This window comes from Sciurus vulgaris (genome assembly GCF_902686455.1).
Source record: "Sciurus vulgaris genome assembly, chromosome: 2".
NCBI lineage: Eukaryota > Metazoa > Chordata > Mammalia > Rodentia > Sciuridae > Sciurus > Sciurus vulgaris.
Genome location: NC_136462.1, coordinates 189171964 through 189189446, shown reverse-complemented (window position 1 = coordinate 189189446; position 17483 = coordinate 189171964). Strand labels below are relative to the sequence as shown.

At 51.6% G+C, this 17483-nt stretch overlaps 1 protein-coding gene across 1 annotated transcript; it reads right to left on the bottom strand.

Annotated features, from left to right (window-relative positions):
* Positions 1-200: 200 nt before the first annotated feature.
* R3HDML (R3H domain containing like) lies at positions 201-7886 on the bottom strand. Its single transcript, XM_079126933.1, has 5 exons — positions 7295-7886; positions 4252-4370; positions 2695-2827; positions 1257-1372; positions 201-555 (listed from the first exon to the last, which is right to left on the bottom strand). Exons 1-5 carry the CDS (start codon positions 7553-7555, stop codon positions 423-425), a joined length of 762 nt encoding a protein of 253 aa, XP_078983059.1. The 5' UTR covers positions 7556-7886; the 3' UTR covers positions 201-422.
* Between the last annotated feature and the right edge of the window lie 9597 nt (positions 7887-17483).

The following is a 17483-nucleotide window of genomic DNA, read 5'->3' as shown; positions in this document are numbered from 1 at the left end:
AGCAAGAAGGTCCCTTTCTTCCGGCACAGGCTGGACATTTAGAAAAGAAAATCCAGGAGGGAAGAGCCAGGTCAGTGGGGGACACCACTTGTTATTTAAAACAGAAAGATTCCTTGTGCATGTATGAATATATCACAGCGAATCCCACTTTTATGTATAATAATAATGCACCAATTTAAAAAATTTAATGGAGACCAGTTGAGTTGGGCAAGGGGGCTGGGGAGGGAGGAGGGGTGAAAAGGAAGGAACTAGAGAATGAAACCGAGCAAATCGTGCTATGGGCGTGTCTGAATGTGTCACAGTGAATGCCGCCGTATAATTATACTGCACCAGTGAAAACATTTAAAAAAATTATTCTTCCATCCTGCCTTTGGGGGACACCCTTGGAGGATCGAGCCCAGCTGGAGGTGCCCTGGGTGAGTTCAGGTCCACAGGAGCCTGTTGGATTTGAGCCCAGAGAAGCACATGTTGCTGTTGCAGCTGCCTTGATAACTGGGGGGACAGGCGGAACATGGCCTCCCCATCTTGTATGGAGCCTCACCGATCCAGTTGCCCCTGGAAGAGAAGAAGTCCCAGGGAAGCAGGGTTAGGAGACGGAGGGGCTTTAGGTGAGCAAGCTTCACACAGACTTCCACACCTCAGCCCTGTGCCGACTGGCTCTGTGACCTTGGGCAAGTCACATCTGTAAGCCATGGTTTCTTCATCTGCAAAGTCAACAGAAGGCCCTTCCCTCTCAGGATGCAGCCGCATCAGACAGGGGTCTGTGAGGATGCTCAGGGGCTCGTGTGTGCAAGCGGGACGCCCTGCAAGGACTGATCTCATTCCCCCACGTCCCCTGGAGAAGCTAGTCTGAGCTCTGGTCCTGGCTGCTGGTCCTGGTGACAGGCCCAGCCACCTCATTTCTTGAAACTCGATTTTATCCTCTATATAAAGTAAACACATGAAATAGTGCCCGTAAAAGTTATGTGAGATAACCTCTGAGCAACCCTCGTGATTTAAGAACGCTGGGCAGATGTGGCTACATAATTAGCCCTTGAGTGTGGCTGGAGCTCAGGGGGCGGGGGCCACTGCCCCTCTGCCAAGGGACTCTGAAACTTGGATAAAGAAAAAGGATTATTAATGGCCTCTCTGAAATACCGAACTCATATGGGGTACAGGGACCGAGGGATGGATACTGTGTGCATCTTTCCTGTCATTGCATTCCTAGGGCCCACCCTCCTGTCCCGAGCCCCGTTGGCCTTGATGTGGGCACTTACTTAATGGCATAGTTGCAGACCAGGTACACGGCCTGATGCCAGGTGCTGCCCCAGACGCTGATGCTGGCACAGGTATGGATGGCGCAGCCCAGCCGGTTGGAGGACGCCCACACCATCTGAGGAGGCAGGAAGACCGGGTGCTGAGCAGGACTGGGTAGGGCCCAGGGGTGCATGGCTCCCGGGATCGGGTGCAGCGGGGGTCTTAGGGAAGGTCTTCTTGGGGAGGCGTCCACCTGTCCCAAGGTGGAGGCAGGGTTGGGGGGCTGGAGGAATTCAGACTATAATATAATGTTTCTCAAAATACTGTTTGACTACACCCAGCCACAGGGAGTAAATTTCATATTTTCATGTACATGTACGCATATACACAATTGAAAAGAAAGGCTTCGAACCAATATTTAGTCTTTTTTTTTTTTTTTTTTTTTTTTTTTTTTGCGGTGCTAGGGATTGAACCCAGGGCCTTGTGCTTGAGAGGCAAGCACTCTACCAACTGAGCCATATCCCCAGCCTCAATATTTAGTCTTATCATGTGCAATAGGATATATTTTATACACTGTTCTATTCATTTTATTTATTTATTTTCTCCTAGTGACCAACTTTTGAAAATCAAAGTCGTGTTGGAGGTTAAAAACAAACTTTGGAGTCAAACAGACTTGGATTAGTATCCCAATATCCCCTGCTGTGTGACTTTGACCAAGTCTCTTATCCTCTCTGTGCCTTGGTTTCTTCATTTGTAAAATGGAAGCAATATGTCTCATGAAAAGTTAGAAAGGATATCTGGTTTAGGTATCATATTTTATAGAGGTTCTCAAAGTTAGGTTTTCAAATTTAACTCCAAATGAGAGAGACAGACGGAGCTGAAAGAAGCCATTTGTCACATGGTAGGAATTTTCTATTATGTTAGGACAATATATAGCATTGTATCTTTATGCCTAGTGTTAGTATTCAATGTTATTAGCACTCAAAGTGTTCTATAGTATTTGGAATCTTTTTTGACATTTCCCCTTTTTTAAGATAGTGGGAATAAGGCAGAGCGTGGTGCTCACAACTGCAATCCCAGGAAGATGACAAGTTCAAGGCCAGCCTGGGCAACTTAGTGGGACCTTGTCTCTAAATAAAAATAAAAAAACTGGGGATGTAGCTCAGGGGTTAAGCACTTGCCTAGCAGGCACAAAGCCTTGGTTTGATTTTTCAGATCCAGGGAGGAAAAAAGTGAGAGTGGGAATCTTATAAAACGAAAAATCTCCAAGACATGCAAAACAAAACAAGATTTGCCTCAATGCAACGTACACAGAACTTTTCAGGAATGTGCTTCTTATGTAAAAGGAATCTCAAAAGGGGCCCTGCTTGAATTCTCACTTCTGTTCTACCCATCCTTCTCCCTCCGGGTACCAGGACTGGCTCTGCGTCAGCCCTGAGCCCTGACCCTGAGGGGTACCTGGGTGTAGTGGGAGCAGACAGGGCCACTGCAGCGCCAGGGGCAATGTGGGGTACAGTCCCTGGGGGCCGGAAACAAGTAATGCTGCTTCTCCTCAGACCAAGACTTCACGAGATCCACCACCGAGCGGTACCTGGGGAGGCCAAGAACATGGAGGAAGCTGCGGAGAGAATGGAAAAGTCACTGTGCCAACAACTGCCACGACTTGCTTGGTGACCTTGGGTGAGTCACTTCCCTGCTTTTCCTGGTTTCCTCCTCTATAAAATGAAACGAGGACAGTAGCACTTACCTCACAGGTGTGTTCTGAAGATCAGTGGGGAGAGGCCGTGTCCAGACCTTCCCTGTAGCTGGCACCGTAGTAAGTGATCAGTAAAGCACCAACCAGAGGTGGGCGTCTCAGACAGAGGTACTTGCATTTTTTGGGGGGGTGGGAAGGGGGTACCAGGGATTGAACTCAGGGGCACTCAACCACTGAGCCACATCCCCAGCCCTATTTTGTATTTTATTTAGAGACAGGGTCTCACTGAGTTGCTTAGCACCTCACTTTTGCGGAGGCTGGCTTTGGACTCATGATCCTCCTGCCTCAGCCTCCAGAGCTGCTGGGATTACAGGCGTTCACCACCTCGCCCGGCAAGGCACTTCCATTTTTAGGGAAGGAAAAGCTTGTTGGATCACCTCTGAGGCCTCCGAGCTGTGAGATGGGAAGAAGGCAGACCTGGTAGGTCAACCCCAGAAACCCTGCAGTGGTGATTCACAGAGATCCATCTTTATCCCTGACTCCGTTTCCTTTTCACTGTGCACCTCTGAGTGATAACCATGGGGCAGGAGAGGTTTAGTGGCAGCGAGAGGGACTTGACCTTGGGGAAAGACTACGCTACCCAGCACTCCTGGCCCCTAAAGCCTGGGACTGTCCCTGGCCAGGGGATAACATGGGAAAGGGCCTGAGTGCCCGCTGGGCTCGGCCGGGCCTGAGTCCTGTCTTTCCCACTCTGCTGGGGTCATGGGTCACTGTCAGGCATGGGGAAACGTCGCCGATTTTCTAACATTCTTATTTGGAAAAGTAAGAACATGACAGTGGTGTGGCCGTCTCGTAAATGTCTCTGAAATTTTACTGGCCTATGAAATCTGCAAGTCAGGGAAGAACCAAGCTGGGCAGACGGGGCACTGAGGTTGGGAACACGGAAATAACTTCCCCAGGCTGCACAGATGAGAACTCGGTCCCCAGACTCGGACTCAAGAGACAGAATGGGGGAGGAGAGTCTGGTTGGAGGAGTGGGTTTGCCTGTCCCGGACTCTCGGGGGCACCGTGGGCCTGGTGTGCCCTCGACTCTCCTCTCCAGGGCTCTTATCCCCGTGGGGACTTCAGATCACCCCCAACTCTCTGAAATAATCCAAGCGCTTGTTAGTTCACCCCCTTTGCTGTCACCCCTCCGTCCTAGCTAGAGGGCAGCTCCCTGCGGCAGGAGGCTGTCCACCTGGTGGCCCTGTATTCCAGACAGTCAGCGCTCAGTGTGTTTGTCCGACGCATGAAGGAAGGAAGGGTCGGAGATCACTCACCGGCCAGAGTGGATGGAGAGGTTCTGGCCCACGTATCTCATCAGCGGCGAGGGCCCATGGGCCCAGGTGCACTGGGAGGCCCAGGCCTTGGCAGAACTGGCCAGTCGCTCATCCCAGACCTGGGGAAAGAAAGGCCATGAGCTGCTCTGGGGGTCGGGAGGAGCGCTCTCAACACAACAGTGCTCAGAGATACCCACGCCCCGTGCCCTGGCTCCCCAACTCCTTGGAACTGTGCGACTAACCCGCTGGGCAGATTAGACAAAGAAGGCCTCATGGTCACCCCGAGTCCACAGCAGAGCAAAAGTCTGCCCCAGTCTCCTGCCCCTTTTCCCTCACTGGGCCTCATGCTTGTGGCTTCTGGCCCCGCGTGTGGTCTGGGTTTTTGGTCTAGGCGTGAGGCAGTCCCCAGAGGAGACTGAGCCCAGGGTGAGGGGAAGACAGCTGATTTTAAAAGTATATTCTATCTTTTCCTTCTTTCCTTCCCTCCATCCTTCCGTCCTTTAAAATGCAGTACTGGGGATTAAACCCAGGGGTGTTATATATTTATTTTTTGAAACAGGGTCACACCAAGTTGCCCAAATTTGGGATCCCCTGCCTCAGCCTCCCGAGTCACTGGGATGACAGGCGGAAGCCGCCGTGTCTGGCATTTATTCTATTTTCTAAACGTGTTTGTGTTAACCAAACAATTTTAGTTCAGGGTTGGGGACGTGGCTTGGGGGTAGAGCACTTGACAAGCACGCATGAGGCAGGCCCCAGGTTCCATCCTCAGCACCGCAAAAAAAGAAAAAAATTTTTTTAATTCAAAAACTTTTTTAAAACATGAAAGTATGCACAAATTCAATCTATATAAGATATGTAAAGGAGGAAAGAGGAGACCTTCTCACCTCTTTCCGTCACTGCCCCTGAAGCCTCCCTACACCCCACACCCAGAGGCAATCAGCCTGTTTCTTGTGTCTGCTTCCAGAAACGTTCTGTACCTGCCCAGATCTGTGTGTATATGTATATATACATATATGATATGTGTATACACATATAAACCACACAAATATATACACACGCATACATTTATAGATGCACACTGTGTGAGTGTATGTGTGTCTGTGTGTGTGTGTACATATATCTGTACACCAGGCTCTTCCCCACCTCACCCTCTTCACTTGACAAGACAAGTTGTCTTTGTGATTATTCCACATCGGTGCCTGTGAAATACCTTCCTCATCCTTCTGAACAGCTTTATAACTTTCCAATGTACGAATTCCCCAAGTTTTATAGCTGGAAAATGTGCCACTTAAAAAATCGTGGTTCCCAGGCGGGGGGTGTAACTCAGTGGCGGAGCACTTGCCTAGCAGGTATGTGGCCCTGAGTTCCATCCCCAGCACGGCAAAAAAATAAATAAATAAAAGAATGCATGAGTAAATAAAATAAAAGGCTAGTTCCCTTCCGTCCGACTCCTTGGGATTCTCTGAGTCTTATTTGTTCACTCAGCAAATATTGAACAAGATTTCCGGGCACCGAGGACTCATGGCGTAGCAAGAAAATGAGACGTCAGACATCTCCTGAGTCATTTTGATCCTGGGGTGCGTGAGAACGTAGAGTGAGTGAGACCCGGACTTTCTTGGGCCTGTGCAGGGAAGAGCTCTGGCAGTGAGGGGTGCCTGGTCTGTGGGCAGGAGTCAGCTAGCCAGGAAGAAGTGAGGCGTCAGGAGGGGTCTGAAAGCCAACCCACGGGGGTTGTCTGACTTCTTGGAGGGAAGACAGAGGAAAGCAAGGAGCTGAAGGAAGGAGGTACTAAACACTCTCAGACCCTCCTGGGGCCCTTGGGGAGATAATCCGGCCATCTCTGTTTCATGCCACGTGCAATAATTAAACACCAGTTGTGGATGCCCACACGCACCACCGCTGCTCAATGCATGTGTCATTTGTTTGAAATTTGGAGGGCTTTCTATGTGTTAGTCCCTGTGTTAATAAATGATTGACTCCATGAGCAATTAAGCCGGAGCTGCCGCCTCCTGGCTCCTACTCCCTCCCGCCCCTCTCCAACAGTCACCTGGCGTTGTATTATATTATTATATATATACATATATGTGTCTCATTGATATTTATTTTCTGTACCCCACTTGAATGAATGCACCCCCGGGGGAGCCTTGTCCCTCCGGAGCTCTTAGCATGGGCCCCCCTCTCCGCAGGGGCAGGTACAGAGATGGAGGGGCACGCTGCTAACCTGTAGCATTTCCGGGCGAGGAGTGCATGTTTGTCTTGGAGGTCTGGACTGGCAATTCTTTCCCTAAAGAAATCCCTGTGGGTTGGGAGTCCTCTCTCCAGCTCAGATTGGGAAAATGGTGTCACAGGAACTGTGACACACAGCAAATGGTTTCCCAGCCTGGGGTCTGACTTCTGGAGGGCTGGTGGGAGACATCAGCCCTGCCTCTTTGGGGGAAGATATTCCAGTCTCCTCGGCTAGCCAGTGACTGGCTTTCCTCTGTCTGAGATCCCCAGGTGCCTGTCCCCAACGCTCCAAACCCTGTCTCCGAGGGCTTTCTGGGAATGAGTGGTCGGGTAGGTCAGGCAAGCCCTTGGGCAGAGGCAATTGCATAGGAAGCTCTGGCCGCCCGCCTCCTGCAGGCCTCTGGTGTGGAGCCATAATTCTTGGCGCACTATTGAGCTGGTTAGCAGCAGACAGGGCCGGCTCATGGCTGGATGACCCTGGGCAGATTAATTATCTGAGTCTCAATTTTGAAATTTGGAAAATGGAGACGAAATATCCTCTTGAAGGAAGAGAGGGTCATGCTCAGTGCCTAGGGCACAAAGGCACTCTGTACATCATATTCTTACCCCCAGGTTCACTGGGGGTTCTGGGCAATTGCCTCAGTTTCCTCATCTGTAAAATGGGAAAGCTAATTCCTGCCCTTTGCACGGAACCCCAGATACCCAGATTCTGGCCAGTGGGGCCAGACTGGCCAGCTCTTCAAAGGCAGTCACTCCAGGACACAAGAAGCAAGCTGGTGTTTGCTGGAAGGGACATTGGGTCAGGCACCAGACTCACCATGTACTCCATGTTGGCAGCAGGTGGGTTCACGCTGGCCCGGATGTGGTTGTGATAATCCAATAAGGCACTCATGTCCCGGGCAGAGATATGGCGCTTCCGGCGGTACCGGGGCACCCCGAGGCCACTCAGAGGTCGTACAGCCATGCCCTCCGGTCGGCCCAGGGATAAGGTGGCATTGGTCACCACTGAGGCATCTGCTGTCTGACCTGCCCAGAGGAGCAGGCCTGCCAGGCCTACAGCACTGGGCAGCAGGGGCATAGCTGGCCGGGGGTTACAAGTCTGCCTGGTACAGCCAGAGCCAGCTGCCTAGAAGGGGTGGGCAGGAGAGCAGCAAACCCTGAGCGTCCTCCTGGGCATCACCAGCCCAGAGGCTGCTCCCTGGGAACTTGGCAAAGACCTCCTGACCCAGTTCTGGCACAGATGCCCGGCACAGCTTCCTCCCCACCCCAGTGGACTGAGTGGGTTGGGTGACAAGAAGGAATGCCCAGACGGTGGCTAATGTAGACCAGGCCCTGGGGCAGGATGGTGCCACCATGCCAAAGCCAGGCCCTGTCCTGCCCACCCAGGGGACAGACAACCAGATAGCCTTTTCTCCAGCCCTCTCCAAGGCCCAGCCGATGCCCACAGAGGCAGCGCCAACCTCTCCCAACCACACCGCAGGGCCCTCTTGCTCCTGAGGTGCTGCAGCTTCTGATTGAGAGTGAGGGGGGGAAAGATGGCACAGAGTGAGTGAGGCACAGAAAAGGGCTCTTGAGAAACAGGGGAAGAGGTGAGGTCAAAAAGGCAAGAGGAAAAACGGTATGCAGAGACATGGAAAGAGAGAGAGAGAGAGAGAGAGAGAGAGAGAGAGAGAGAGAGAGGGAGAGAGAGAGAGAGAAGCAAAGGAAGAGGACAGAGGAGAAGGAGAGAGAAGGAAAGAGAGTAAGAGAAGCAGAGAGCCCTGGGGTACCAGGCAGCAGCTCCCAGAGGCCATACCCAGGACAGGCAGCCCCGGGGTTGGGGCGGGGGTGGCAGGAGGTGGCAGAGGATGCAGGGACCTCTACAGACACCTGGCCTGCCTGGCTGTGCAGCGACTTTAACAGTCCCCCAGGAGCTGATGGCATCTGACGTCCCAAGCCCCACAGCCCCCTCCCCTTCCAGCCCAGCCAGACTTGGAGGGAGGCTCCGCCCGCTGATGGACGGGCTCTCCTCTCCAGCCCTCCCTCATCCACCTGAGGCATGCAGGGCTGCAGCGGAGCCGCCCGCTGGGCAGAACAGGGAGGTGGTGAAGCGCAGGAATCCTGGGAGGAAACACCCCCTCCCGGGAGAGACCCCAGACCCGCCTCCTGGCCTTCTCTCTGCCTTCCAGACACTGACTTATTACGGCTGCCTGACATCAGGACAGTGTTTTCTGCCCGTTCTCCCTACCAGGACTTCCAGCCTCAGAGTGGGCATTGAAGACGACACTGGCTAATGAGCACCCACTATGTGCCAGGCCCAGGGCTGACAGCTTTACACACAATCCCTGCCAACCCTCAGAGGCAGCAGCCCTCGCCCCCCACTGTTCAGATGAAGACACCAAACACCAGAGAGGTGGAAGAAGGAGCCCAAAGTCAAGTCAGCTGCTGTGCAGCACAGCCGGGATGTTCGTGTTGAAAGGACGCCATTTTTGTGGCCAAAAGAAACAAAGATGCATTGGGGCGAAAGGCCTGGGAGGATGTTCACCACGAAGCCACTCAAACCCAGCCCCGGGCAGCACGGCTCGTTAAGTCCACGGGCCTGGGTTCAAATCCCCTCTACTCCTTGGGACCACTGGGTGTCCTCCAGCAATGGCTCCTTGACCATCGTGTTCCTCGTCTACCACAGGGAAGAAGGCGTGCTACCCGCGCCATCAGTGGTTGTGAGAGTCAGTGAATTAACGTCCCAGGAGTCAGAAGAGTGGCGAGTACCTGGCGTGTGCTCTGTGTGTGTTCCTGTGTACCCGAGTGTCCTTGCACGACTCTGCACCTGGGCATTATGTGTGTGCAAATACACTTACACACGAGTGTGCTCTGGTTCATCTTGCGTATACGGGTGTCTGCACGCTCATGAAGGCTGCGGTCACATCCCGGCTGCTCTGATGAGTTCCCCTCTTGATTACGTGTCTGTTTTGTAGATAACAAGCCTTCCTTTCTTAACACGAGGGTGGAAGCATCCACCACCCTCAGCCTCTTCTAGCGACTTCTGAGAAGCTCCAGGCTAAACCCAGTCTCCAGGCAGCAAGCCCAGCCCCCACCCAGCTGGCCAGCAGGGCTGGGGGCGGGGACCTGGCCACTCAAGCAGGTCTTCCCCAGACACATGGAATTCCCGCCCCAGGCAGCCGCCAAGTCCCCACCTCCGTGGCCCAGACAGCATCCACTGCCAAAGCACACACCTTACCGCTGCAGCCTTGTCCCCAGCCTGGCGGGACGGTGACTGACAGACCGCTGAGTGCTGGGGGAGGCGGGAGGGCAGAGCAGTGAGGGCTGTGGTCTCTGATCTTCCAACCACAGTCCAGTCTCATCTCTGTCCTTAGGGTGCTGGGTGTCCTGAGGCAAGTCCTCCTCTGTCTCTGGGCCTTGCATGTCCCTCTGGAAAAACTGAACTAAGGACTCTTGGGACTTGGGCGGGCTGGGGTCCCTGGCACACCAGGGTGAGCTCGGCAGCCAGGGGAGGCAGGCACCAAAAGCCCTGATGCTGGGGCCCCAGGAGTCCGGGTGACGCCCCCTCTCTCAGAACTCCTGACAGGGATCATTCCGCAGGACTGGCGAGAGCACTGGCCCATCCAGGGTTCGCCAGCCCTCCCGGCTGCCTCCGCGAGGCGGTAACGCCACCCATTGTATAGAAGAGGACACTGAGGCACGCGTGAGCTTCAGCAGCCCACGAAGCCTCTCTATCGGACACCCACGGGGTATGCGGCAAACGAAGACCGAGCATCCGTACACGAAAGCCCGCCTTGGACGCCCCATGATTGACAGGCAGAGACAGGCACACACGGGGAAAGGACAGCCCGCAGCAGAGTTCACACATCCACAGAAATCCAGAAAACCCTGCCGGCCACCTCACCTGGTGGGGCCCCCTCTGCTCCCCATCCACTAGGCAGGTCTTGGAAGCTTCACAGTGGGTAAAGAAGTTAGGTGTGGGGACAGGAAGTAATAAGGGTGGTCCGGATTAAGGGTAGTTAACCTCACACAGGGTAAGAACCTTCTCTCCCCACTGGATTTTGCCCTGCTGCAGCCTGCTCTTGCCCCATCTCTGTCCCCACTGGAATCCTTTCTGGGCTTGGGCAAGGAAAGGGGAAATTCTCCCAGAGAGTAGTCGGATCCAAGGCAGTGTAGCCTGATGGGTGGGTGGGGGGCCTCTGGGTCCTGACAGCCTGGTTCATGGCCCAGCCCTGTGTGACCATCAGCAAGTTACTTAGCCTCTCTGTGCCTCAGTTTCCTCATCCACAAAGTGAAGCTTCCTTGAGGCACCGCTGAGAGCAATAAATGAGTTAGTACATCTTAAGACACTTGGCGCAACGTCTGATACAGAGCAAGCTGTCAATTAAAAAAAATTGCTAATTATAGTAACAATAAGTCACCATGTATGTAGCAGGTGCCAGATGCTAGGCTCCAAATGTTCCATGCATATCATGATTTCATTTAAGCCTCATCTCAGCTTCAAGGGTTAGGTATCAGGCTCTCCGATTCTACAGACAAGAAAGTGGAAACTCAGAGAGGTTAAGGGATTTGCTAAGTTCACACTAGTTCCAGGGGAAACTGGATTCCATGCCTGATCTCTCTGACTTTTACACAGTCTTCTTTTCACCCCAGTAAAGTTGTTTTTGAGAAGAGACTGTGAGGCAGGTGCTTGAGAGAGGAGACTGAGTAAGCTGGAAGAGCTTTAGAAATCACCTCAGTCATCCCCTCATTTGCCAGTTGAGGAAAGATGTTCAGAGAGGTTAAGTAGCTTGTCCAAGGTCACACAGGAACTGGCAGACTTGGGACAGCAACCCAGATCTCTGTCACTCTGAATCCAAGTAGTAAGAGGAAGGGAACTCAGGAGGGGTGCAGGTGTGTAAAACCACAACTAGGATCAGGGCCCTGTGAAACTCGTAATGGCTTCAGAGGAATGACTCCTCTGAAAATAAATCCCATAAGGAAGCACCGCTGTGTTCCAGGTTCTTTTGATCTCTGTGCACCCTGATGGCTGGGCCACCTCTTCTGGGCATTACCCAGGATGGCCCAGTGGAAGGACAAGGACAGAATTGTGGAATTGAATAGCTCTGGGTGACTTCAAGGTAAGTCACAGGCCCTCTCTGTGCCTGTTTCCTCATCTGTAAAATGGGAATCAGAAAAGGTGCCACCTTATTCAGCCACTAGGAGAGATTCAGTGAGAACGGAAAGAGTTTAGCAGATGAAGTGCAGTTCGTTCAATATTAGCCATGAACCTCCTCCAATAAGCACAATGTGATTCCAGTGATAAAATGCTCAGGACAGGTACCACCAACTCAGGGGACCAAAGTCAAAAGAGTGTCTCAGTGGGGTGCTCAGGGGGAAGGGTAATGATTTAGGGTGCTATACACAGTTTTAAAATTTTTTAAATTAGTGCTTGTACATACTCACAGAGTAAGAGTGAGCGTTTGGTACATGTATATAATGAGTATTGACCAAATCAGGTTAATTAGCATTTCCATCTTCTCAAACATTTATCAATTCTTTTCTTTTCTTCTTGGTACTGGGCAGTGAACCCAGGGGTGCTTTACCACTGAGATATCCAGCCCTTTTTATATTTCATTTTGAGACACTGTCTTGCTGAATTGCAGAGGCTGGTCTGGAACTTGTGATCCTCCTGCCTCAGCCTCCTGAGTTGCTGGGATTACCGGTGTGCACCACCACGCCGGCAAAATTTTATCATATTTTTGTGTTGAGAGCCTTTGAACTCTTCCCTTCTGGCCCTTTATAAATTATCTGTCCGTGTCTTCTATTGCCATCTGCATGGTAATTACACAGGCGAATGTTATGCTAAAGCTCTTCAGGTTGCACACTCAAGATTTGGGCACTTCAGATTGAGGTTCTGCCTCAATAAAACAATTGCGGGTTATATATGGTAAAATCTTTGTTTAAAAGAATTCTTTCCGTAAGTATAAAATTGAAATCCTACATAAGGAAAACCCACACCCATGGCAATAACCCATTCTTGTCTTCCCAACACACACGCACTTCCTGCCCACAAATGCCTTCCCCGATTATGGTTAAAATCCCCAACGATGTACACACACGGCCAACACAACCAGGAGGTACCATCCCACGGAGCAGGCGTACTGCACTCCCCACCCAACCCCACAGCATGCCCATCTTCAAACAGAGATGCTTCTCCAACTCTGGGTATGTGGAAACACCCTGAATGCGTGCAGAGAGACACAGGCAAGCCCAAACCTAGGAGCTGAATTGACTGGAGGGCACGCTGCTCCCCATACTGAAGAAAAGAAAGTGCTCTTCTTCTAAGCTAGGTCCCCAACCCTTTATTTATTTGTTTGTTGTTTATTTAGTTAATTACTTTAGACAGGGTGTCTCTAAGTGGCCCAGCCTGGCCTCAGATTTGTGATCCTCCTGCCTCAGCCTCCTGAGAAGCTGGGATTACAAGAGTCAGTCAGGGTGGTCTTGAGTCAAATTCTTGAGTCAGACAGATCTGGGAGGAAGGCTAAGCCCTACCTCTTCCTTACCATGGGACCCGGGGCTCATCAGCACATCAACTGTGAGCTTTGTGTCCTCATCCCTAGGATGGGCTCCATAAGATCGCTGGTGAAATAAAAGGAAAAGAAAGGAAATGAAGAGAAAGGGAGGGATATTGGCCAAATTACGTTGTCACGCGGAGTGCACGCAAAGGGTAACAACAAACCCCACCATCACGTACAAATGTAATGCACCAATAAAAAGAAAAAAAAGAGGAAGATCCTAAGCAAATAAGCTCTTCCAGGGAAGGATTTGTCTGCCCATCTTCAAGGCCTCACGTCAGATGCGTGGTGTCCCTTCATCCAGGTTAATCTGCAGGCTCAACACGATCCCAATCCAAACTCCAGCGAAATTTCTGGAGGAAGTTAGCTGGCTGGGTGAAAACTACCATGGAAGCTATGGCCCAAGAACTTTAGAGACGCTTCATTAATCATGTTAGTACTATGTCCATTTCAAAACAGAAACGTGAGTCGGGGGTTGGCTGAGCCACAGGGGAAGGGACACGAGAAAGCGGACTGGGAAAGGGGACAGCTGGGGCAGAGGTCCTGAGGCGGGAGAGAACTGGGCGCCTTTGAAGAACCTAGAAAGGGCAGGTTAGGGAGGCCTTTGAGGGCAGAGAGCAAGAGCCAGCCAGAGACTGCCGGAAAGTAAGGCGGGGAAGCCCATCTGGGCCGCCTGGGCTCCAGGTGAGGAGTGGGCGATGGGGGAGCGAGGAAGAGGGTCCGGCCCTTCGGGGAGCGAGCATCTCCTCTCTTCTCCAACCCCCAGCGCCTGGAGGAAGCCAGGCGGGGTGACCTGAGGTGCCCTCCTATTAAGGGTAACTCAGCTGAGAGGGAGCAAGCACCGCTGTGGGCTGTGAGCGGAGCGTTTGCAGCGACTGGGCAGAGAGCAGCCCCCCAGCTGGTGTCGGGGGCTGACCGCCTTCCAAAAACGGCAACGGGGAGCGGGCGGGCCCGGGCACGTGCGCCAGGCCGGGCTGCAGACCGGGCGCCGCGGGCCGGGTCAAGGCCATGCCCTGGGGGCCGGCGGCCGAGGACTAGGAAGTCCTGGCCGGGTCCAGCCCGGACAGCTGCACAGCCAGGTGTGGCCGCGGAATTTGCTGCGTCGCGGGCCCGCGCAGCTGGAGCGGAAAAGCCTCGGCGTCAGCGCCTCGCACCGCCACCCGCGCCGCCCCGAGCGCCGCGCATTCCTGCGGACCCTAAGAATGCGGCTGGGCGGGGCGCAGGGGACCCGCGCCACCCTGCGGCCGAGTCCCCGGCAGGCAGTGAGAACTGCGCCACCCTCCCATCGGCTTGTCGGGCGGTGACACTCTGCCGGTCTTACGAGGTACCTACAAAGACACCCTAAAAAGACAGCCTTTATTTTAGAGGTGACCATTTTTTGTGTCCCTGACACTCAGCAACTTAAGGTTTCACATTCACATCTGGACAGCGAGGTTGACGTGATAGGATTCTTTTTCAAGCGAGGAAACTGATAAAGCAAGCGACTTGGCCCAGGTCGGCCAGTAATAAACACTGCGTCTAGACTTGAACTCAGGTCTGTGTTCCTAACCATGCACTGCACGGTCTCCAAGCCCATCCGCTGTGACTCGGTAAACTTGGAAAAGTGCAGTGGCCCTGTGGATTGGGCAGAGGTCAGAGGGGCCTCTCCCAGGGGTAGGGTGGGCATTCTGTCCCTGGGGCAGACAGAACTTAGTTTGAATCCTAGCTTTGTTGGATTGCTATTTATGTGACCTTGGCTAAAGTTTTTAACCTTTCTTCCCCTTTGTGTTTCCTTTTGTGGAAAGGAATAATGACTGTACCTACCTGTGGGGTCCTTGTGAGACACAAAATACCAAGCCCAGTACCTGATACATAACACTCAGTCCAATAATCACTAATCCAAGAACCTAGGAATTTTATTCCTGGTCTGGTACTCCTTGTTTTGTAGTTGTTACTTGCTTATTTATTTGTTTTAATACCATTTTTGTGTAATGTAACAAACAAAATTTATGAAACACAAGTATGTCATTTAATGGCTTTATTTATTTATTTATTTTTACTGTGCTGGGCATTGAACCCAGGGGTGCTCTAACACTGAGCTACATCCCCAGCCCCTCCCTTCCTTCCTTCCTTCCTTCCTTCCTTCCTTTCTTCCTTCCTTCCTTTCTTTCTTTCTTTCTTTCTTTCTTTCTTTCTTTCTTTCTTTCTTTCTTTCTTTTTTTTTAATTTCGAGACAGGGTCTTACTAAAGTGCTTTAGGGCCTCACTAAGTCACCAAGGTTGACGTGGAACTTGTGATCCTCCTGCCTCAGCCTCCCAAGTCACTGAGATTACAGGCATGGGCCACCCTGCCTGGCCGAATGGCTATTTTTAGAGCACACACCTATGTGACTTCCCTAGGCAAAGAATCGGAACATCCTCCATGCCACCAAAAGCCCTCTGTCCCAGTGCCCTCCCTTTCACCCGCAGACGGAAACCTTCCTGAGGCTGGGGTGTGTCCCAGCCTTTCCTTGTCTCTTTCTGGTCTTGCTGACACTCTTTCAGACAACAAAAGTTCTCTCTTCCCAGGCGTTGACCCTGTGGCTGCCTGAGATAGGAGAGTCTGGGGTCCGCAGAAGACATGCCAGGGGAGGGAGCAGAAAGGTCTCGATGATGCTTGAGGGTATGCGAGCTGCTGGGGAAGCCCTCGTGCCATTGTCCCTGGAAACTGCCAAGAGTAAAGCGGGGTTCCTGCCTTGCAGCGCCAGTCCTGCTGACCTGACTCTGTGTCCAGTGGGCTCGGATGAGGCGACGCCTGGGGTCGTGTGTGTTGAGGGCACAGCCTCTCCAGTGAGGCCAGCGGTCAGTCAGCCTCGCCTTTGGCAGAGAGCAGCTTCGCTCAGCTGCCTCGCTCCAGGGAGTGGCTAGTCATCCCCGTGGGCCAGAAATAGTGGTGGTCAGATAATGAGGGAGGCCTTCCAGAGGAGAGCCGAGAAGGAAGGAATGGGCACTGGGGTGAAGAGTCCTGCTTGCTAGCCAGTAGCTATGGACAATGAGAGCTGCCCGCTGGGACAGTTACTGGGCTGCCTCTCCCCCCTCCCGGACTGTAGTGAATTATTTCATAGCTCCAGCCAACAAAAGCCACCTGCTGGTTGCTCTTTACTGGTCCTCTTGCCAGTCCTTCGGACCAGGAGCTCTTCCCGAGTCTTCCTCCCCTCCTGGCCCCAAGCATCCTCTACCAAACCAGCATCTTCCAGATTTCATAATTCCAAAACACCTTCCACAGCCATCTGTAAGCTTGGGAACTCCTTAAGATTAAGGAAATAATAATTGCATTTTTTTTTTTTTTTCTTGTTTGTGGTGCTGGGGATTGAACCCACGGGCTCTACCACTGAACTACATCCCCAGCCCTTTTTATTTATTTATTTTTTATTTTGAGACAGGATCTCCCTAAATTGTCCAGGCTGGCCTTGAACTTGTGATCCTCCTGCCTCGGCCTTCAGAGTCGCTGAGGTGTGCACCATCGCACCTGACTTCATAGTTATTATTCTGTTATTTCTCTTCTGTTTATAAACAAAATGTAAAAACGATGATGATTTTTCAGGCTGGGGGTACAGCTTAGTGGTAGGACATGTATTTGCATGCACAAGGCCTAGGTTTGAGTCCCAGCACTAATAACAATGATGATGATGATAATAATAATAATGCCTCTTTAATTTACTCAAAAACTTGTGTGTGCGTGTATGTGTGTGTATGTGTGTGTGTGTGTGCACTTGGTCAATGTCAGAACCCATCAGAGACACTTAGGTTGCAGCAATGGAGAAAATAGACAATATTCCCTACCGTCAAGTAGGGGAAATGGAAAATAAACAAATGACCAAGTATAAGTATATTGAGTATATTGAAGTACACTCTTTGATGGAGAAGATCCATGAAGATCTCATAGTTTTTCCATTGAACCAAGTGACACAGATCAATTTAACTTTAAAGACACTCTCATTTTTTGGTATTCTATCCTAGTAGAATTTAAATTCCATATGAATCATGAATATCATGATGTAATATGGTTATGAAGAATGAAAATTCTTTATGAGAAGACAGCATAAACGTCCAGAAAATCTCTGTCTGGGAGATGAAGGCTGTAAGTGCCTGGCCTTCTTTTTCACTCTCTTTTCCCAGTCCACATTATCTCGGGGATTTTTCATTTTCCATATCTAAATGCAACTGTTAAAAGAAAAAAACCAGACAAAATAAGTTGAACAGGGTTTATCTGAGCATAGAATGATTGGTGAATCAGGCCGCACTCCAAATCAGAAGCAGTTCAGAGAGCTCTGCTCCACTGGTAGCTTGAGCAGCCAGCTTTTCTAGGCTACACATTGATGCAAAATAAAGAATTAGCTGATTGGCTACAAGGAGGCCTGTGCCTTATTTGGAGATGGCGTCATGGGTGTTGGTGGGTGGTCCCTACTTATACAACCAGTCTGCTGGTTGGCTATTTGTGATTGACTGAGAC

What these genes read in the sequence shown, in the direction of transcription:
- R3HDML (XM_079126933.1), bottom strand. Translation starts at nt 7,555, where the DNA reads ATGCCCCTGCTGCCCAGTGCTGTAGGCCTGGCAGGCCTGCTCCTCTGG. An exon ending in CTGCCAACATGGAGTACATG is followed by an intron (nt 4,371 to 7,294) that starts GTGAGTCTGGTG and finishes TTCTTTCCCCAG; the next exon opens with GTCTGGGATGAGCGACTGGC. An exon ending in CTCTCCATCCACTCTGGCCG is followed by an intron (nt 2,828 to 4,251) that starts GTGAGTGATCTC and finishes TGGCCTCCCCAG; the next exon opens with GTACCGCTCGGTGGTGGATC.